This window comes from Marmota monax, unplaced genomic scaffold (genome assembly GCF_021218885.2).
Source record: "Marmota monax isolate L192 unplaced genomic scaffold, Marmota_monax_Labrador192_F-V1.1 WCK01_AAM20220418_F8-fsc00156, whole genome shotgun sequence".
NCBI classification, from domain to species: domain Eukaryota; kingdom Metazoa; phylum Chordata; class Mammalia; order Rodentia; family Sciuridae; genus Marmota; species Marmota monax.
The window spans coordinates 455,166-478,156 of record NW_026694013.1 but is presented as its reverse complement, the minus strand read 5'-3'; the positions used below and the strand labels follow the sequence as shown (position 1 = coordinate 478,156).

Below are 22,991 nucleotides of genomic sequence, written 5' to 3'. Positions count from 1 at the left end.
GATATCCTAAAAGATCCATCAGATCCAAATTCACCCCGAATGTTAACGCCTGAAGCAAGAAAGGCATTAAAAATCATTGAAACATATATGGAAAATATGCATTTGGATAGAATTCATATAAGTTTGCCTTTATTATTTAATGTACTACCAACAAAAAATATTCCTACAGGAGTATTTTGGCAAGAAGGTCCATTATTATGGATACATTTATCTTATTCTCATAACACTATTCTTACTAGGTATCCTGAGGCTGTAGGACAATTAATACTCAAAGGAATAAAAGCAGCAAGGGAGTGTTTGGAATTTCTCCCAAGAAAATTATTACTCCATATACTATGAATCAAATTGATGAGTTAGCTAATGAGTTAAATACTTGGGCAATAATCATGTGCAAATCTAATGTTTCATTTGATAACCACTTACCATCTAATCCTTTATTGTCTTTTTGGTCATTGCATCCTGTAATTTTTCCAAAAATGACAAGAAAAACACCTATCATGAATGCTCCAAATATATTCACTGATGGGTCAAATAATGGTACAGCAGCAGTAGTTACCCTTGATCAAACTTTTACATTTTTAGTACCCAAACAATCAGCTCAAAAGGTAGAGCTTAATGCAGTTTTACAAGCTTTTGTGATGTTTAAAGATTCTGTATTTAATTTATTTTCTGATAGTCAGTATGTAGTTAATGCTATAGTATCTCTTGAAGATGCTGGTAGGATTTCCCCTTCTTCTACTGTTTTCTCTTTGCTTTCCACTATACAAAGTCTAATCTGGGACAGAAAAGATCCATTCTTTATAGGACATATCAGGGCACATACAGGATTGCCTGGAGCCCTTAGTTTGGGCAACGATTTAGCAGATAAAACTACACATGACATACATATTTTCTCTACACTAGAAGAAGCTATAAATTTTCATAAAAAGTTCCATGTCAATGCTAATACTTTACAAAAGCATTTTAAAATAACTAAGGAACAAGCTAGACAAATAATAAAACAATGTCAAAATTGTGTGACCTTTTTACCACAAGTTAATCTTGGAGTCAATCCTAGAGGATTGATACCTAACCATATTTGGCAGATGGACATCACACACTTGCCAGAATTTGGAAAATTAAAATATTTGCATGTTACAGTTGATACTTCTTCTGGATTTTTGATGGGCTCCCTTCATGCCGGAGAAAAAACTAAAGATGTTATAGCTCATTGCTTACAAAATTTTGCCACTGTGGGTGTTCCAAAACAGTTAAAAACAGATAATGCCCCTGGTTATACTTCTACCTCTTTTAAACAATTTTGCTCAACATTTGGCATTACTCATATAACAGGAATCCCATACAATCCACAGGGACAAGGCATAGTTGAAAGAGCTCATCAAACTATTAAAATGTACTTATTAAAGAAAAAGAAGGAATTGGGAAGGGGTATATATTCCCCAAAGATAAACTTAAAATAACCCTTTTTACTCTAAACTTTTTAAATTTGGATTCATCAGGACTTAGTGCTGTGGAAAGGCATATGTGTCCAAAAAATGTGCATAAGCCCAAGGTACTTTGGAAGGATATTCTAACAGGACAATGGAAAGGTCCTGACCCAGTAATTGTCTGGAGTCGGGGGTCTGTTTGTGTGTTTCCACAGGGAGAACAGCAGCCGATTTGGATTCCAGAGAGATTAACCAAGGTCCTGACCCAGTGATTGTCTGGAGTCGGGGGTCTGTTTATGTGTTTCCACAGGGAGAACAGCAGCCGATTTGGATTCCAGAAAGATTAAGTAAAGCGATTTCTACAGACCAAAAAGAAGATGATTTGGCTCAAATCTATAACAACTGATATCCAAAACTCCAGTTTGGCTATTCTTACATCTGCAACAGAACCAGGATGCTTTTTTCAATATCTATTTTATTATTGCCCTTTGCCATATCATGAAGTTCTATTTTGTTTTTTGAGCTCATACAGACCTAGGTTAATGTTTTGCTGATCAGTTCTATTTTTTGACTATAGAGTTTTTAAACATTGCAATGGAAATTTCACCTGTAAAAAGTTATAAGGCCTTTACTATAATGTTATGTGTTGTATGTATTATGTTATGTGTGCACACTTGTGTTTTGTGTTATATGTTTGAATGTACGTATGTCCATATATCATATATGATGAGCGCTCATGATAAAATGGATCCAAATATTTTTTTCACGTGATTTATATGGTTTAATTTAAATTGGGTAAACAACTGTTGAGGATTGTTTTAATATGTAAACAAAAAAGAAGGTTAACAGATCTGTTTGTTTACTTTCACCTTTCCTTTTCATTATATTTAATAATTCTCTTAAAGATAATGTAAATTGTTAAGAAAATTGTTTTCTTTTAGTGCCTTCTGGAATGTTACATAATTTTTTCTTTAGCCATTATTGCTAGAATTCCTGTCTTCATCCCAGTGCTGGTGAAGTCAAAGATAAAACCAATCTACAGCTTCTACAATAGCCATCACTGAACTGCTTGCAGAACTTGCCTGGACACATTGTGAGCTCACCTGTATGCATTGTGAACTATCTGTTGGTGCAGCGACTTGTGGTAGTGTTGGGGTATTTTTGCTGATGATGTCATTGGTGGTACAATTTTTCCAAAAGGAGCCGTCAATTGGCTTGGTGTATCTTCCTCCCTTCTGCTTGTCATGATCGTCCAGCTAAAATTTGGGGGCCAACAGAGGTGAGGCAAAGAACCTCACCCCCCCGCTGGTACAAAGACCTCTCCACAGGTGTGGCTGTATACTGGACCGGTAGTCAGTGACGGGTAAGATCCAATTGCAATGGTACCAACCTAAGGACCATATGTACTATTGGACAACCTAAGGCAGGCACGGTCCCTAAGCCACATGCTTGTTGTTTAAACAGAGAGGGGGAGATGTTGAGAGCCACAGCCGAAGGGGCCCCAGCAAACTTCCAGCTGCCAGCAAACTTCCAGCTGCCGGCTGATGATTGGCTCACAGCGGCTCCAGCAACATCTAGCTGATTGGCTCCTCGGCCCCAGCAACATCTAGCTGATTGGCTCCTCTGCGGTGATGCTCATTGGGCTGTTTCCCTGCCCTTTCAGACCACGGAGCTGCTCATTGGGGGACTTTTTTGGCTCCGCCTACGTGACCCAGCCAATCGGCCTCAAGAGCAGGAGGATTGTGGGAGGTGGAGAGAAGCTTGTGTGGGAGAGAGAGGCTTGTGGAAAGCCGGTGGTGGCAGTTGAGGCTCTGAGGGTTTTTCCTGAGAGGCTGTTTTGTTTGGCGTGTGTGGTTCTAAAAATAAAGTTAGTTTCTTTTGACAAGTGGCTCCTGATTGTGCCCAGCCAGATGGAGTCAGAGCATGGGGTTTTCTGTTCCCAGCACCTACACAAAATCCAGCATATAGTAGTTTAACCATCTTTGTTAAATTAACCTACCACAATGGTGTAAAATACCTCTCCTTTCAGCCTGAATATCAGTTTTTCAAGTTATATGCTTTGGAACCCTAGCACTCCTACAAAAGAGCTATATATTAAAATTAGAGGTAGGTTTTAGATAATTACATAAAATGTATGTTTATTTTCATGTTGGTTTGGGAGAGAAGTCCAATTCCTATATTTCCAAATAATCCTCTTGACTTTTAGTTTCATAATGATTGTTCAGTGTAGTCAAGGTCCATAAATGAATTAAATCACCTAAACCACCTAAAATGAAAAATTTGTATTGATTTTTTACCATGACCTAAATGATAAACATCAACAAAAACAAAGCATATATATGACTACAACATCAACCTAATTACCTCCATTTGTTTCTCACCAATTCTGCTTACTGTGAATTAGTGCCAAGGAAATGGAAAAAGTTTTGCTAATTTACCTTATTGCTTTTACTTACATTTATTGTTGGAATGGTAGTGCGATTTTAATTTTACACAGTTTGATGTAGAGAAAAATAACTGTTGTAAGGAAAATTTTTAGGAAATAGTCACTAAAAAATAGAGTATCAATTGAGGTTCAGTGAGGAATACAGATACCATACTGTGTATCTGAAGGAACTTATTATAGAGAAATATTACCAGGGTTTGGAGGGAATCTCCAGATCAAAAAGGGTAACTTTGAGGTGATGCAAAGATATGAAGTTACGTGCTGGAAAGCAGGATATTACCACCTTTAGAGCTGGGGGAACAAAAGGAAAAGGTTGGATTATTAGAGCTCAGAAGCTTGGAGGAGAGACCCTGCTGAGCTTAGAATTGGACCTATGAAATGGGGAAACTCTAGAGTTTAGCTGGGGCTGGTACCATTTAGGGGTTATGATGAGCTTTTTTAGCATGTAAAGGAAGTGAGAGTTTGGAAGCAACGGGCAAAGACAAAGTGACAGGCTATTATTGCTGAGGTGATGCTGATAGGAACAAGAAGAAAACGGAAAGGAAATAGTCCTTTCTCCCATATTCCTGCCTTCACTCTCTCTCTCTCCAGTGACCAGTGACCTCTATTGATAGAATATATCAGATAGCTAACTGGTAAAGGAGAACTGTAGTTTGCATAGTCCCAGTCCTAGAATTTCAAAGCAGAATGCAGAACAATGAATATGGAAAGGAGAAGCAATAGTTTAAAATGCAGCACCAATGGCAATTAAATCAGTCTTAAGCAATGGTCAGTGTAACCATCTTCCAGCTTGAAAAAGTTCCAGATGATTAATGATAAACTCAGGATATTAAACATTAATATACTTCTATTGAGTTTGTTTGCCATTAGATATGCACTTGAATATGCTGTCACTATAGTTATCATTTGATCATTCAATCTGGAATCTATGTAGCAATATTTTAGGTGCTTGAGTTTTAGCAGTGAAAAAAAAATAGATGCCTGAAGTGCTCCTTCACTCTAGTAAAGGAAAAAAAGAAACATAATAAATATATACATGTCTGATAGTAAAATGCAATGGAGAAAATAAAATTAAGGAGGTAGAGATTGGGGTGGAGGCAGTTCTTTCATATGGGGCAGTCTTAGAGAGCCTCAGCAAGAAAGTGAAACTTGAGTAAGGACTCAAAAGAAAATCTGAGGGAGCAGTATAACTATATGGGTGAAGATCTTTTCAATAGGAAAAGCATTGAATCTGATGGATATGAGATTGATGAAAATTTTGCCAAGTTTTGGACTTGTTGTGGGATTGCAGGTTGCTTTTTAAGTATTTGCTTTATTCTCTTCTAGAATTCTGAGAATCTAGGTAGGTAACATCAGATTATTATCTGCTACCAAGATGAAACATTCTACAAAGTATTGTTCATCTTTTCTATCAAGGTAAACACTATGCTTCTTCACACAGCAGGTTATAAAAGACTTGCTTACAGTAAGGAGAATTGGCTAAAGTATGTAATGTCCTACCTAAACTATAAGATACTTTGATCCAATCCCTTATGGACTTCTAATGATAGTTTTAATTTGGATGATTTTAATAAATGCAAAATTCTCAGCACTTTAAATAATTATTTCTTTTTTAAAGTAAAAACTTTTTATTTTAGTTAAAGAGTTAGTGAACCTTGATAATTTAAAGTCTTTGAGAAAGAAAGTGGGATGGACACCCTTAGTACTTTTAACCCAAAACAATGAAATCATTTCTGGCATTGATCACTTGGCTTTTTGTTCAGATATTATTTTTCTGAGAAGTAAATATATGTATTTAGTATTCATTGGTGTCAGAAATATTAATAAATTAGTAATAATTATTCTTTTAATTAGTTTGCTACATGAATTATCTATAAAGTTGGAAAGTGAAAAATGGGTCTAAAATCCAAGAATACTGTAAAAGATTTCAAAAAAACAAAAGTAATTCTTGTCCTTGGAAAAATGGGTTTTACTTTGAAATGAAAATCTTTTTTTTTTTTTTCTTTCTTTTTTTTTTTGTGCCCAGTCATAATTTCCAACAGGAAAGCTTGAGGTGGGTATGTCTATGCTTATTTTATCTGATGAAAATATAATTTAAGACTGGACACTTTTTAGGAGGTAGAAATTTGAGTTGCCTTAGTAAATTTGTTTTTAACTTAAAGAAGAATATTAAGTGGTCAGTGGTGCCTATTGGAAGGCAAGAACACGGTTCTGGCTGGAAAAACCACTGCTTATGGTGGCAATGTTTGCACAGTACTCAACCTCTGTGCCCAGGTTATTCCTGCTGTCAAGTAGTGATAATAGTAATTGGTACCTTCCCTGGGAAGTGAGCATGAGCTTTGCCATCTCTGGTTGAAGATGATATATCAACACAAATTATTATTAGAACATAATACATGTAGGTAAAACAACAGCATGCTGCTATTTTAGTACTTATATAACATCTATAAATGCTTTTGTTCCATACTCTTTATACTGTAGGTGAGAGAATATAATCATAGCATGCCATTATTTAATTTCTCAAAACCCATATAGGAAATTTATTTTTAAAGCTCATATCATTTTTTTTTTTTTTTTTTGAGAAACTCATGGTCTCTGTAGCAAATTGCATGGATAGACCCCATATTAAGCCTTTGGCACATTTTAAAAATGTTGACTGAATTAGTTTTCCTGAAGACTAGAACCATCAGGGAAAAGCTGGGGGAATAAAATTGGCTAGCGATATTAAAATTTTGGTTGTTTAACATTGAACTGTGTCTCAACAACGTAGTATTACAGTGCTATCTAAACAGATAACTAGCTAGTTCTTGCTCAGTGGGTCTTTCTAAATTTAACAGTAAAATTAGATTTAGGTATGGGATAATAGGAAAAGACATTTTCTCAAGGGAAACTACTGTCAACAGAGCTGAGGAATGTCACAATAGCTACATTCTGTCAATTATGAACATCATCAGGGGATCTCCCTATGCTATGCAGGACAAGGTTTATTCATAAGTGCATCCTGAGGATAGGTGATACAAAGCATTGGCTGCAGGAGACAGGCTTACAGGAGATGACAGTGGCTGGCAGAAAAAGGGAGGGAGAGAGTAGAAAGAAGGGGTGGTGGATAAAAGAGGTACAAGACCAAGCTATGGGAGACTGGATGGGAGGCAGAAGTAAAGAAAATGAGAGGCGGGCAGGGTGTAGAATGATGTGTATCCTCTGAGGTGAGTAAAACACTGTAAGCCAGTGGGTGGAATGTGGGGGGACCCCAGTGACGTGGTCTTGGCCGCAGGCAAGCTTTAGTTTATCTGTGATAGGCTCATCTCTGGGTGGCTAATTATTGTTCATCTGACTGGAGCACATTTGTGACTATCTGGTTGAGATGACAAGACTATATAAAATGAATGTTGAAGGCCCTAGGACTGGTACCCTTAGCCTCTCCCAACTCCACCCCCGTGGACAGTCCAAACTTAATCCTTTCCTCCTCCGCAGAAAGGCGAGTGTCTGGGGTTTCAAGGTCATGGCACCCGTGCAGTGTGTGGCGAGTAGATGAGGAGAGCTGGGCGGAGAGCCATCTGGGCTGAGGGAGGGTCTTAGTGGACCTACAGGCGCTCACTTACTGGCAAATGTTTAATACTTCCCGAGGTCGCTATTCTGCGATTAGTTCAATGAAAAACAAGCAAAAATAAGATTACACGTGCGAACATGCAAATGACCTAAGAACACCATCGCCCTCGAAGCCCCTCCGATGGGGAATATCCACGGCCTCCTGTTGCCAATCTCCCGGGGCCGAAATTGGACAAGCCGGCAGCACGAGAGAATCAAGAGTGAGAAAGCAAACCTTCTGGGGTCCCTCCTCTCGCCAGCTCCGCCGACCCTTCCACCAAGCCACCCACCCAAAGAAAGGCGCAAGAAAAACGCCTGTGCAAATATGCCACACCAAGAGAGCGAGGTGGGGAGTGGGGCTAGAGAGAAGGGAGAGACTCGGAGAGCACAGCTGTCCCGGGGAGCAGGAAGGAGGAGAAAGTCTCTTCTTTCAGTCCCAGCGCCCTGGCAAGGAGGAAGGCGACTAGTCTAGCAGGCTGAGTCCAGCTTCCCAGACATGAACCTTTAGCCTGGGCAACGGAAGGGCAGCCTCATCCTGCTTTCTCCTCGCCACCCCCTCCATGACCCAGGTCCCCACCAGAGGGAGAACGCTGCCCTTGAGAGGCGAGCTGGGAGCGCGATTGTCCCGCAGCACTCCGCCTCCGTCTGCGCCGGGGCCGCTGTGGACCCGCGAGGGGCGGAGTGGGCGATACCATTGGAAAGGCTGGGAATGGGGGGAAACGAGGCGGGAACGAGGGGCGGGGCCGGCTAACCTATTCCAGATTTTCTTGTCCTTTTTAAAGCTCTGTTTTGGGAGAAACCCCGTTATCAAAGTGGATGAAGAGTTTTTTTTTTTTTTTTCTTTTGAAGGGGGAGGAGCGTGTGTAGGAGGGAGGGGTGGGAGGAGGCAGCACGCACCCCGGGATCAGACGGGAGCCAGAGTTGCGGGGAGGGCAAGCGAGTCCGGGTGCCGGCTTTGAGGGTCGGCTTGCTCTCCCCCTCCCGCGAGGGCGGGGTGGTGCGTTCCGAGTTCCCAGGAGTTCGAGGCGGGCGGGTGCCGGGGGGAGGGGAGTGGCGGCGGCGGCGGGCGGGCGGCTCCCGCTTCAACCTCAGCAGTGGCGTCGGCGACGGCGGAGTCGAGGCACCCGCGAGCGCTCGGCTGAGAGTCAGCCGGCGGCGACGGCGCAAGAGCTAGGAGTTAGGGACACGCGCGCCGGACCTTCAGCCGCCGCTGCGCCGCGGCCGCTGCTGCCGCCACCCAGAGCCTGAGGCGCCGGGGCCCGGGGAGCCTGGGGGCCGGCGGGAGAGCGGGCCGGGGGGAGGGTGGGGTATGGCGCGGACCCCGGGGCCGGCCCCGCTGTGTCCCGGAGGCGGCAAAGCACAACTTTCCTCCGCTTCTCCCCCCGGGGCCGGGCTCCTGCTGCCGCCCCCGACGCCACCGCCGCTGCTGCTGCTGCTCTTCCCGCTGCTGCTCTTCTCCCGGCTCTGTGGTAGGTGAACCGCGGCTGTCGGCGCGGGCTGAGGGAGGCGCCACCGAGGGTCCCGGCGCGGCGGCCCGGCCCTCGCGGGCCGCTTTCCGGGGCGGCGAGGCGGTTATGTTCGGCGGTTGGCTGCGCGAGCGTGTGCCGCGGACTTTGGCTGGAAACTTTTCGCCGCGCCCCGGGCGAGGCCCGGAAAGGGCCGGGCGGGCGATTGCAGCGCCGTCCGTCTTAGCGGCCGCGCGGGTCTCAGTGCTGATGGCCGGGGCCGGGGCCGGCGATGGTGCTTGGTGCGCGGAGCTGTGGGGACCGTTACTTCCTAGCTCTTTCGGGAAGCCAGCGGAGAGCGCGGACTTCTGGGCTGGGGTTAAGATGCCGGGATGCACGTTTTGCCGCCCCCTTCCCCCCCCCCCCCCCGGTGAAACTTGAGCTGTGATCCCGGAAACCCTAAGGACCCGAGTCCGACGGAATGAAGCCTTCTGTCCTCCTCTTATGGCCTTCCACCCGGGAGAAGGCACCATCTTAACCCACCCTGCCGCAGCATCCCTTACAGTCAGTTTTCTTAGGTCCTTGGGCCCTATTCTGCCCTGGCAGCCTCTGATCATCTCGGATTGAGACCGGTCGCTGCCTTCCAGTTTTGGGGCGTGTCTGCCCCTGCTTATTTTAGGACATTCTATTTGTCTCCAGGACAGAGACATACATGTTAAATACTTGATTACATCGATCGCCGGCTGGGCTGTTTTAATCAAAACAGCTCCATACCTATTCCTAGTGTTAGTCTTTCCCTTGATGTAGTACAGTTTCCTGGCACATTTGGGTCTAGTCTCTTTGTAAGTTCGGTTCCCAAATATCTCAGACTAGAGGCCTACTTTTTAAGGATTATATAAAAAAAATTGCTTTTTATGCAGGAAAAATAATCCTAAATAGTAATTAACGGACCACAGTGATTTGGGAAAATAAGACGACTAGTCTTTGGAGATTAGTGCAAAATGCCTTTGGGTAATATCAAAATACTGCAGGGCATTATTCATTCAAGAGCTTTTTCTTGGTGAGGAAGGTAAGGTGATGGGCAGAACTTCCCACTTGACCAAAGACTGGTTTTTAGTGTATCATGAAATCTCGAGCCGAATCTTTACCAACATTTATTAAAAGGGGGAGAGATGTGTGGGAATTTCTTGGATAGTGTGAAGTGAAAGGAAGAGAAACCTGTTTTGGCTATGTGATGGGTATGAGGTAGACAAAGTTATGAGATTTGAGTGCCCCTCATAGGCTGAGAATTTTCATTACCAATTCACCATCAGTAGTGTAATGAAAGTTTCTGATTTACAGAATGTAGTAATGAAAAATGACATGTTATCTAATGTCTAGTGTTCTTGCCACTCCTCAGATGTTTAGTTCCAAGACGCAGATCTTAATGCTATTACTCCTTTACATTGATATAAGATTCTTGATTGAATTTGTGTGATATTTTTATGTTCCACTAAGCTTACAGTTGAGTTCCAGGATAGTTGAAAAGAACATTAACAGTTTACTGTCTTGACTATTCAGTTTATATTTATGATGGGAAGAATATATGTACCTCCACAGAAGTACATTTGTTAAGGAAGAATGAGTAATATGTACAGCTGATATAGGAGATATAATTTGCATAATAATTTCACAGTTTTAAAAATGAATTGGTTATTTTTTGAAGGAGCACCTTGTTTTTTAAAAAATATGTTCAATAATATGCTATTAGAGGTCTTGATATTTTGTTTTAGAGCCTAAAAACTTCAGAAGTTAGACTTGTGGACTGTGATTTAGAGGAAGTGTAAATTGAAGTTTTTAAGAGTCAGCTCAGCTTGTAGTTGTAGTCATAGACACTAGCTTGGTGTTACTGTGCACTGCTCATTTAAAGAGCTTCTTTTTTTGGCTTATAGTGTTATAACACCCTAATTTGTGAACCCTTGTGACAAGTTTTTTCCATTAAACTCTTATTTTAGAGTTTAGTCTTTGAATAGGACACAGTTGTTGTGACCTGGGGATACTTAACTAGTATGGAAATAGAATTTTATTCTTGTAAGCTATTTGTTGATCTAACAACCTGTTGATCTGACTACTAATGCTAGTAGTGCTAACATGTATAGTACTACTTAGGAGATTCGGCATGTACTTCTGTTTGAGTAGAACTAGTTTTAGAGTTGCTAAGGTTTTTAGGCTTTAAAGAGTTTACTGATTTGTTACTCAGAATACTTGATTTTATCCTACTTAGATCTTTCTTTTCCATGCTATTTTTGATACACTGCTTATTTTTAGTATAGCCTTTGTTATGGTTAATGTTATCATGTTAAATTGACTAGGAAAAATGTCCCTCCCAACTGGTAAACCTCATATTCTGAAAATATAAAAATTTATGCCAGATATGCTATTTGTTTTGTGTTATACATTATCTTATTTGCAGATTTGAACTTTTAAAATGAGACATTTACAGGTTGACAAATTACCAGATTTCATTTCATTTTATTTTTTTTAAGTCTAAGATAGTCCTAGGTATAAAGTCAAGTGGTCTAGGTTTACAACAACATGTCACTGACAGACTTCATTTGTTTAATTCTAAAAGTCTGTTTCATTTTGATGAAAATAATCAATTCATAGGCTGGGCACGGTGGCACATGCCTGTAATCCCAGTAGCTCCAGAGGCAGGAGGATCATGAGTTCAAAGCCATCATCAGCAATTTAGCGTTGTGCTAAGCAACTCAGTGAGACATCCTGTCTTTAATAAAATATGAAATAGGACTAGGGATGTGGCTCAGTGGTCGAATGCCCCTGAGTTCAATCCCTGGTACCCAAAGGAAAAGCAGATAATCAATTCATAGATTATCAGATTTATCTGAATTTTCCTTCCTACATTTATCTTAAGAGGTAGAGAATATTAGCAGGGATATGGTATTGATGACTAAGAAGATAGACAACTTGACCTTTTATAAGGTCCCTTTGACCCTGGGATTCTATGGTTCTTTGCATTTTTAGCAAGGTTTTGTCTTAAGTTGGATGCTTAGAAGATGATAGAAAGATCCAAGATAATAGGGAACATTTAAAAAAAAATTAAGTGAAAGGATAAAATAAAACTGAATGTTAATATTTATACATAGCACATCATAAACAATCTTGTCTGATATTGGTGATTTTTAAAAAATTTTTTTTGGGTTCTGGGGATTAAACTCAGGGACACTTGACCACTGAGCCATATCCCCAGTCCTATTTTGTATTTTTATTTAGAGACAGTGTCTTACTGAGTTGCTTAGCGCCTTGTTTTTGCTGAGGCTGGGTTTCAACTCTCAATCCTCCTGCCTCAGCCTCCTGAGCCACTGGGATGACAGGCTTGAGCCAGAGCGCCTGACATGGTATTGGTGATTCTTAATTCTACTCTCTTGTCCTGAATAATTGAGCTTTCACATTAATTGACTACCTGTATTTACACTTTACATCTTTTTGTATGGAGTTTATAGCCCAATCAGTGATTTTTAAATATTTGTTAAATTTACTTCAGATAAGTATACTGATGACCAATTTTAAAAATATTAGAATGTAGTCAAATTGATTTTATTGTCTATCTATATGGAAACTATTTGAATCTTCCCTTAATGATGTTGAATGCATTTTTAAGATTTTGGCAGTTCTGTGAAGTCATTTAGAATAATAGGATTATATTGAAAATTGGGATTGAAAAGGGAGTCATAATTTAACTTCTACTTTGTCTATTTTCTGGTAGCATCAGTTTGCGGCCAACAACATTTGTTAACTATATGAATCTTTCTACATCCTAAACATGTATTATTAGAAAGTGAATCAAATTTATAAGCAAGTAAAAGGAATAAAAACTTCATTTTAAATTTTTTTGGGGGTGTTGTAATTAGGTATATGTATCTCAACATAATATAACGATATGCTTTGCTCAGTTTTGTTCCCCTGTACCTCCCCTTTGATCTTCCCTTCTATAGCATTGGAAATGTGTGGGGCATTTTGTGTGTATTATGTATATACACATACTTGTTAGGCAGGCTGAATACCCCTTACCCCTTATTCCAAATGCTTTGGCCCAGAAGTGTTTTGGATTGTTTTTTAGAGTTTAGAATATTTTCATATGCATAATAAAGTATTTTGGGAATCCAAGGTAAAATATGGAATACATTTATGTTTTTTATATATCTTATATATATAACCTGAAAGTAATTTTGTATAATATTTTAAATACTTTGTGTATGAAACAAAGTTTCATAGTGTGGAATCTTCCACTTGTGGCATCATGTGTATTCAGGATGTTTTTGATTTTTGGAGCAGTCAGATTTCAGATTTTTACATTAGGGATGCTCAACCCATTCCTACATATTTACATATTTATAATTTAATGACTCAGAAACTCAGATACATTTGTATCTGTAGAATTGAGGAATAAAACATCAGTTATTTGAAATTTATTGACAAGAAGCTAGTTATGATATCCTTACCAAAAATAGTATTTTGACGTTCTATGATTTACTGTTAAAAATTAGTCAATATTCCTTTACATATTCTGTATTCTATTAAAGCTTTCATAAAAATTGACAATAAACACTTGATGATTTTGCAAAAAATGTGACAATTAATATTATTAATATTTAAATGGTGGGATAAAATCAAGTAACCCTTATATCTGTAATGAAATGTTAAAGATGATTTTATGTAGCACACACTCATGTGGCACACATTCATCTATAAATCTGGGTACCATTAATCTTTCATACTTTTGATCTGTCATGCTTTTTTTTTGGTACTGGGGATTGAACTCAGGGGCACTAGACTGCTGAGCCACATCATCAGCCCTGTTTCGTATTTTATTTAGAGACAGGGTCTTACTGAGTTGCTTTGCACCTCACTTTTAGCTGAATCCAACTTTGAACTTTCGATCCTCCTGCTTCAGCCTTCTGAGCTGCTAGGATTACAGGTGTGTGCCACCACGTCCAACTTGTCATGCTTTTGATTACCTTATATATTTAGAAATTCCTTTAAATTCTTGGACACATTCCTTTCCTGAATTTCAGTGAACTTTTTATTTTTGTACTAATTTAATCATTTTTAAGTAAAGTTTGTTGCTAGCCTTTTTCAAGAGTTGACTTTAGGGTTCCCCCCCCCCCCCCAAATGGTTCACTTATAATGTAGTAGGTCATCATTAGAATTTTAGAGAAAGTTTGTTCAATGAGTCTAGATGTCTACATATTGTAGTTACTATAGTTTTCTTAGAAAATGTTAATTTATAATAGTTAATTTTATCTGGTCTTTTTAATGCATCATACTGAAGGTTTTTGGGTTTTTTTTGGCAAGCCTGTTGATTGCCTACTATTCATTCTGCTAATTAAGAAGGGAAGAGCTGTTAAATTGTGAGTAGATATAAACATACCAGCTCATAATTGGATTAAATAGCTGAAAAATGGCAGTATGTTTTCAACACTTTTGCTTGTGGGTTTAACATTTAGTATTTTGTATATGTTATTCTATAGATAAAATTATGATAGCTTTGCATGTTTTTAAGCTTTATTTGGCTTCCTTTAAATTCATGGTTTAAAAAAATGTTTTTATTTTAAATGGGTTGACTGTTGCTCCTAGTAGAAGCTCTTTAAGTTCACAGCCTAGGCGTCTTCAGAAGAAATAAAATAGCAACAAAAGTGGGGAGGTGTGGAGCTCTATAGTCATTATTTTTAGATTACCAAGGTTAGCAAAAAAAAAAAAAAAATAGGGTGTACGGATAGATTTAAATCATAGATATTAGGGAATCTTCCTTAAAATAGCAGTGCCAGGCTTCACTATGGTTTTATTGGATCAGTAGTTTTTGCAAGACTGTTGAAGAGTGGAGATGTATTTTGAGATACATTTTCAGATGATTCTTTCCCCCAAACTGTTCTATTTTGACAGCATTTTTATTTAATATTTCACTAGATGTGATCATACTTTTAAAAGAACTACACTCCACCATTTTATTCACAATTTTGTATCTGCATGTGTTTGCCGTGTAGTTGATACTCAAATTTCTTTATTTTGTGAGTTTAGTAGCAAAATCAAGTTTAGTTTATACTAGCATTGTACAATAGAAATACAGTGGGAGCTACATAATTTTGTTTTCCTAATGCCACATTAAAAATGTAAAAAAAAAGAATCAAATGAAATTAATCCTAGTATGCTTAATATGATAACCAAAATATAATTTCAGCATTTAATTGACATTAAAAATTTAGATATCTTATGTTTTCTTTCATATTAAGGTTTTGCAATCCTGTGGATATTTTACACTTTACAGATCATTTCAATTTGGACTAGCCATATAGTATACCCAGTAGTCAAGTGTATTGTGAATGTTGAATACCACTTTGGTCAGTGTTAAGTATCAAGTATTCATTGTCTTTGAAGTTGATTATGCTCTTTTCCAGTCCTATTCATAAGGCCTGGAATGACATTGCTCTTCCTTCCTAGCTAGTCAAATTCTGAAGCGCATGGTGTAAGATTGATTTCCCTCAGCACATCTTGCACACAGTGAGCATGCATATTCTCTTCATTTTTTTTACTCTTTGAGGTATGGGACAATGTTTGTCAAAGTGCTTCCACAGTACACTAGTTTTAGGAAATAAGTTTTTGGAAGAAAGTTCCGTATTTCATCACATAATTGTCACAACCACATTAATGTATATTCCTGAGTGTTCCAAGTATCCTGCCCTTGCACCAGTTTAGTAATAAATGTATTTTAAGTAACACTGGCACAGTTTTTAAAGAGCCTCACATAATAGTAACCACTTTTTCATAAAAAATTGGCATAAAATCTGGAACAATTATGTGGTGAAATATGGTACCATAATTGCATATATTTGGGAATGGGAAAAATGGGAAAAACTGATCATACACCCCTTAGAAAGTCATAATATGCATTAATTTATTAATGGTACATGAAATTAAGTAAAATATGCTATTTTACTTTAATTGAAAATCGTGTGTGTGTGTGTGTGTGTGTGTTTGTGTGTGTAATACCTACTGACATGTTGCAGAAACTGTACTATGTAGAATACTATGGGAAACATTCTTAGGTATGTCTTTTTTTTTTTTTTTTTTTTTGTCTTTTTTCTTTTTTGTTACCAGGGGTTGAACTCAGGGACACTCAACCACTGAGCTCTACATCCCCAGCACTATTTTGTATTTTATTTAGAGACAGGATCTCATTGAGTTGCTTAGCGACTTGATTTTGCTAAGGTTGGCTTTTAACTCGCCGTCCTCCTGCCTCAGCCTCCTGAGCTGCTACCACTGCACCCAGCTAGGTAGGCAATCTTGATATTATTCCTGTCTTGGAAGCATGCGTATTTTAAATTTTAGGTATGAACTGATAGGCTTCAATATATTACTTGAAACAGCACTATCCTGGTTTTTCCTTAAAAAAAAAATTCTATCTGCCCTCTTTAATTTCTTCTTTTTTGTTATCATCTTACCCATTTTGAATCTGAAGTGTCTGCAGTATTGACCATTTAGGAAGAATACAAGTTTCTTCAATGTTGTAAAATCAGTTTTGCATTATGTAACCAAGTATATATATATATATATATATATATATATATATATATATATATATATATATTTCACACAACTTCTGTGAGAAGTATTTTATTTATGTATGGCAAATTTCATTCTAGATTTTAGTTTTAGGAATAAAGTGGATACATTTAAGATAACTAGTGATCTTTTATTGAGATATATCAGTGCTGCTATTAGGAAAGACTTGAAAACACCACTGGGCAAATACAAAAATAGGTTCACAGAGCTATGGCTCCAACTCGGTGTTTGAGAACATTATAATTATGAGTGTGCTTGACTCTTCTAAATTACTTCAGTTAAGAGGGAAAACAAAAATATTATGAAATTTTGGTATTCATAAATTATGGTAAGATTACTTTCATATAGTAACTATTTCTGTGAGTTATCCATGACAGACAGGATTGTCATTAAAACATTTTAGATGGTTGTATTTGAAGTTTATTAATAACATTTATAATTAAATCATAGCACTGTGAGCCAGATTAGGATTTCACAAATGTCTACTAATTTGATTTAAATTGGCTATAAGTTCAACTTGATACTGACTGTGACAGTAAATTGGCTAGTTTTTAAACATGCTTAGAGTTGTGCTAGCTCTTTTATTTCAAATACAAAATTAGAAAAAATTCTTGTTAACCATTTTTTTTTCCTGACGAGATTCAAGTAGGAGAAGGTATATAGTTAGTTAATAGTTCTATCCTTGTTAAGTGTGTAGGGCTACAGTGTCAGAGCAGCATTTTTTACCAATTCATGAGTCTGTTTATGTTAAAGGCTATAGCAGCCATGCTGAATCTCTGCAGTTCTGCTTGATAAAGGAGATGAAAAACTACTGACACAAACCTAAGAAACATGCAAATGATGTAGTTGTATTCAGTATCAACATTTATGATAGCTTCCCATTCTTATAAACAGTGTTGAAATTGTGAATCTTTGATCATCTAATGATGCAGTTTGTCTAGTTTACAAACAGATTGAACTTCAGTATTGAAATAATAGTAAGGAGCCTGACATAGTGGCACATGCCTATAATCACAGCACTAGGGACTCTGAGGCAGGAGGATTGTAAGTTCTAGGCCAGCCTTGGCAACTTAGTGAGATCCCGTATCAATAAAAAATTTTTAAAAGTCTGAGATGTAAAGTGCTGAGTCTCCTTACTACTCTTCAGTCCCTAGTAACATACACACACAGAGAACAGTAGGGATCTATGTTTTTTTCAAGTTGTTGCCTTCTATTTTGTTGTTGTATATTAGTATAATGGTAAAGGATTCATATTTTTTTTCTTTTAAAGCTGGTATAGATCCTACAGTTGACTAATTTTTGAATAACTAAAACAAGGTATATCAAGGTTGGAATTAGCAATGTTAATGAAGACATCTTTTAAAAAAATATATATTATATATTTTAGTTGTAGGTGAACACAATATCTTTACTTCATTTTTATGTGGTGCTGAGGATCGAACCCAGGGCCTCACGTGTGCTAGGCAACCACTCTACCAATGAGCCACAACCCCAGCCCAGGACATCTGTTCTTATCATTAAATAACACTGTCTAGTTAGACTATTGACATTATTTTCTGTATTTGAGAAGATAAAATTAGGAAATAGATTAATTTTATATTTTTCAATTAGAAAGTATTTTCAAATTTTAGATTTTTAAAGGAGTCATCAATTATGGTGGGTATTTTAAAGCCATACATTGTTTGTCAAACTAATTTTCTATATGTATCTGGACATTGATGAATTTTCATTGTATGTAATAGTTGACAATGAAAATGTTTAAATATATAAGTAGCTGGTGAAATTTTTGTACAGCAAAATCTTTTGTCCTCATAAAGCTTTAATCATGACAACATATGTTAAAATATAAATACAAATCTAAAGTTCCCTAAGAAAAAGAAATGTTTTTCTCTGAGAATACTGCTGTTGCTTTGCTGCCCTCTACAGTCATATAAAATAATAGTTCTGTAGATTTGTCTCCCATGAGATGATTAGAGTTCTGTCATTGACCTCCAAGCTTTAAATTTCAGGAATGAGTTGAGTATTGTTTACTGTAAAAATATGGTGAAGTTTAGTCAGTCACAACAGTTGATCTATTATCCAAAAAATAAAGGACATAGAAAATAGTGCTGGGTATAGATTGAATTCTACTGATCATTAGTCAAGAAACAGGTGACAGAGCGTGAACCATGTTGCCAGGCAGTATAAAGGATACCATGGTAGAAAAAGGTATAGTAGCTGCTCTGAAGCTGATAAAAAAGCTTTATTGGTAAAGCTAATGGCGTGTTAGAAAAAAATGGTGAAGCTAATGGTGTGTTAGAAAAAAATGTGTGTGCATATATGTATATATTAAGTGTGTGTGTGTGTGTGTATTTGTAACAGCATACAAGTGGTATGACACAGCTTTTAAAAAGACAGTAAGGTTTTCCAGAACAAAGGAAAGCCAATTAGAAGAGAGAAAACTTTGGAACTGTTTTCAAGAGTATATAGAATTCAAAAAGGCAAAACAGGGCCATTTCCAAAAGTAAAGAGGTAATATTTAAAACACAAAGCATCTTTTACACAGGAGGACTCTGTTAGGTCCCTTGAAGTATTTGCCCATAAGAAATGTAAAATTCTCAGGGGTGGGGGATATGAATTTAAATCCAGTTACTTCTCTGCCTGTTTCATCCCCTATAAAATTAGCTAAGTTATACTTCTGTCATAGAATTGCTGTGAAAATGCAGTAAAGGACTCTTACAAATACAACTAACAGAAATGTAAGGGAAAATGATCTCATTTATTTTAAAAATATAAGTGTTGGGGGATTATAGAATAAGGAGTAAGGAACAATTTAACTGAGGATGGGAGAAAATTTAAAGAGCAGCTAATCTTGTGACTGAAACTTGAAGGAAGAGTTTAGATTTATATTTTTGAGGTAAGTGCCGTAGTTTGGCTGGGCACAATCAGGAGCCACTTGTCAAAAGAAACTAACTTTATTTTTAGAACCACACACGCCAAACAAAACAGCCTCTCAGGAAAAACCCTCAGAGCCTCAACTGCCACCACCGGCTTTCCACAAGCCTCTCTCTCCCACACAAGCTTCTTTCCACCTCCCACAATCCTCCTGCTCTTGAGGCCGATTGGCTGGGTCACGTGGGCAGAGCCAAAAAAGTCCCCCAATGAGCAGCTCCGTGGTCTGAAAGGGCAGGGAAACAGCCCAATGAGCATCACCGCAGAGGAGCCAATCAGCTAGATGTTGCTGGGGCCGAGGAGCCAATCAGCTAGATGTTGCTGGGGCCGCTGTGAGCCAATCATCAGCCGGCAGCTGGAAGTTTGCTGGCAGCTGGAAGTTTGCTGGGGCCCCTTTGGCTGTGGCTCTCAACAGGTAAGTTCAGTGAAAAGCAAGGAACGCATTACAAATTGAAAAGTCCACTGGGATGAGGACTCCAAGAAATTTAGTGTTCCATGGTTTTTAAGTGTGAGCTTCATGGAGGAAAGTCATGGCTTGCCTTTTTTTTTTTTTTTTTTTTGGCTGAGGTGTTTACTCTGGAGGCAGTGAGCAATGAGAAGCTTTTGAAGACAAGTAACTATTGAGGAAATGGTGATTTGAGAATATTGTGTAGCTCTGGCAGCAATGTTAGTTGGTCAACAGGCAAAAAAGGAAAACCATTGCAATGGACCATGGGAATAGAGGATTACACAAATAAGTGGCAATATAGTAGAGAGGGATTTGAAGGTAAGAATGGATATCAGAGGTTGATTACATGGCATTTGGATATTGTTTCGAGTGAGAAGGAGTTAAATGAGAATTAATTTGGGTTTCTCTCTGAAATGATTAGGAAAGGATGGTGAATAAATTGACTAATTAATATAGTGAAATTTTGGAGGGTTTTTTTGTTTTTTGTTTTTTTTGTACCCAGGATTGAATTTAGGGGTACTTAACTAAGGGCACAGTCACGTTACCAGCCTCCCCCACCTTTTGTTTTGCATTTTTTAATTTAGACACAGGGTCTCACTGGTTTGCTTAGCACCTTGCTAAGTCACTGAGGCTGGCTTTGAACTCTCTAATCCTCTGCTTTAGCCCCCCAAGATGCTGGGATTATAGGCATGTGGCACCGTGCCACACAAACTTTTGGAGGCTTTTAAATTGTGCTTTTGTGACTTGTTTTGGAGCTATAGTTGGAAGCCAGAGTAGGAGTTAGGAAGTGAAATTGGGAATTATCAGGATTGAGGTATTTGTATTGGATGAGGTATTAGGAGAGGACACAGTAGAGAGAGAAAGAAGAGGAGGAAGAGAAGGAAAGGATAATGAAACCTGGGAAGGGTATGGGTATTGGGGGGGTGGGAGTTGAGACCTGTATTTTGATTGGAGAAATTATCACAGAGAGGCAGAGAGGAGAGAAATCATCCAAGAAACTTGATAAATAAATTTAGTAGTCAGTAAAAGTTCAACTCATAACAATAAGTTTGTGCTGGTAGCTGTTAATATTTAATCAAGCACTGAGTGTGTGGGACATTATTCTTGGTATTTGTGAAAGGATAAAATATTCATTAATTAGCTGATAAAAAATAACATGTTCCTGGAAATTAATTGTACTTACATATTAAAGGAAGTACAATATAGAGTCAGTACCGAGTGCCTTTTGATAGAGGTTGAAGAAAGAATTAGGTATTGTGGAAGGTTGTATTAGTTTTCTCAGGATGCCAGAACAAAGTACCACAAATAAAGTGGCTTAAAATAACAGAAATGTATTGTCTTATAGTTCTGGAGTCTCGAAGTCAGAAACCAAGTTGCCTTACTATAGTATCTGCCTCTGTTGTCACATGACATTCCCTTTATGTTTATCATGGCATTATCCTCTTATTAGCAAAACAGCCATATTGGATTAGGGTTCATTCACCCTACAGTTCCATCATCTTAGTTACATCTGCAGAAATTCTTATCCCAATAAGGTCATATTCATTGGTAGTAGGAGTCAGGGCTTTAACATGTTTTTGGGTGGACAGAGTTCATTTCATAACAAAAGGGTGATGACTTTATTTTCTCACTGTAATCTGAGATTTGGGGCTTAATTTAAGTCAGAGTACCAGATAAATACAACATTATGAGATATAAGCTGGTTTGAATAAGATTTGAGACAGATTCATGAAATATTAAAACTTCTTTATTGACATATACATATTTGTGCAGTTGGATGAACAAAGAGAATATATCCATCAAATGATGAAGGTAAGAGGGAGGGGAATAAGAAAGACTACTTGATTTATTAAAGGCAGCATTGCACAGCAGAGGTTTTTTTTTTTTTTTTCCCATAAATAGAAATAGTTGGCTGGATGGTAAATAAAACAATTTGGAGCCCACCACATATAATTACAATAATTAATTCTAATGTAGTATCCTACCCTACAGGCAAAGTAGGAAACTTTCTAAGAGAAAAGTTTCAAGATAGTGTGTTAAATATAAATTTTGTGGACAAGAAACAAAGAAACAATTGCAAAGAAAAACATGGGTTTTGAGTAACTGAGTAACATATTAAGGAACTTCTGTGCGTCAGGACACAATTAATAGAGTGAAAAGTCCAACATGGAAGATATTTGCAATACATATAACAAAGGATTCATACCTAGGCACACGCAAATAATTTCTACAAATCCAAAAGACAACTCAACTGAATAAAATGGACAAGAGAAGGAACAGACACTACAGAAATGAGAATATTCAAATAAATCTCAGGCCTCAATTATTAAGAAAATGCAAATTAACACCACAATGATACACCATTACAAACTGACCAGAATGGTTAAAAGAAATATACTGGTATTACAAAGGACTAGTGAGAATATAGAGCAAATGAAATTCTTAATACCCTTTTGGTGGAAGTATAAATTGTTATAAACACCTTCAAAAGCAAAACATACAAAATATGAACAATTCCATCACCAAGACTGGTACAATGAAGTTCACAGCAGTACTATTCATAAAAGTCTCAAAGTGGCAGGCACAGTGGCACCCACCTTACCTTCCCTACATTCCCCTTTGTCTAATATAAAGTACTTCTATTCTCTGCCCACCCTTATTGTGGTTTAGCATCCATATATCAGAGAGAATATTTGGCCTTGGGTTTTTTGAGATTGGCTTATTTCACCCAGCATGATAATCTCCAGTTCCATCTATTTGTTGGCAAGTGCCATAATTTCATTGTAATCTTTATGGCTGAATAATGTTCCATTGTGTATATATACCTCATTTTCTTTGTCTGTTCATTGATTGAAAGGCAACTAGGTTGATTCCATAGCTTAGCTATTGTGCATTGAGCTGCTATAAACATTGTTGTAGTTATGTCACTGTAGTATGCTTATTATAAGACCTTTGTGTATATACTAAGGAGTGGGATAACTTGAGTCAAATGGTGGTTCCAGTCTGGGTTTTCTGAGGACTCTCCATACTGCTTTCCATAGTAGTTGCACCAGTTTGCAGTCCTAACAGCAATGTATGAGTGAACCTTT

At 38.0% G+C, this 22,991-nt stretch overlaps 1 protein-coding gene across 3 annotated transcripts in view; it reads left to right on the top strand.

Moving 5' to 3' along the window:
• The first annotated feature begins 8,523 nt into the window (after window positions 1–8,523).
• Nectin3 (nectin cell adhesion molecule 3) overlaps window positions 8,524–22,991 on the top strand; it is a 150,886-nt gene continuing 136,418 nt past the window's right edge. Inside the window, exon 1 of one of the 3 annotated variants that reach the window (XM_058585466.1) lies at window positions 8,524–8,930. In XM_058585466.1, the coding sequence (XP_058441449.1) occupies window positions 8,771–8,930 (160 nt within the window). In that variant the 5' untranslated portion in view covers window positions 8,524–8,770. The remainder of the gene's footprint in view (window positions 8,931–22,991) is intronic. The other 2 variants (XM_046464028.2, XM_046464027.2) reach the window with 2 other exon arrangements.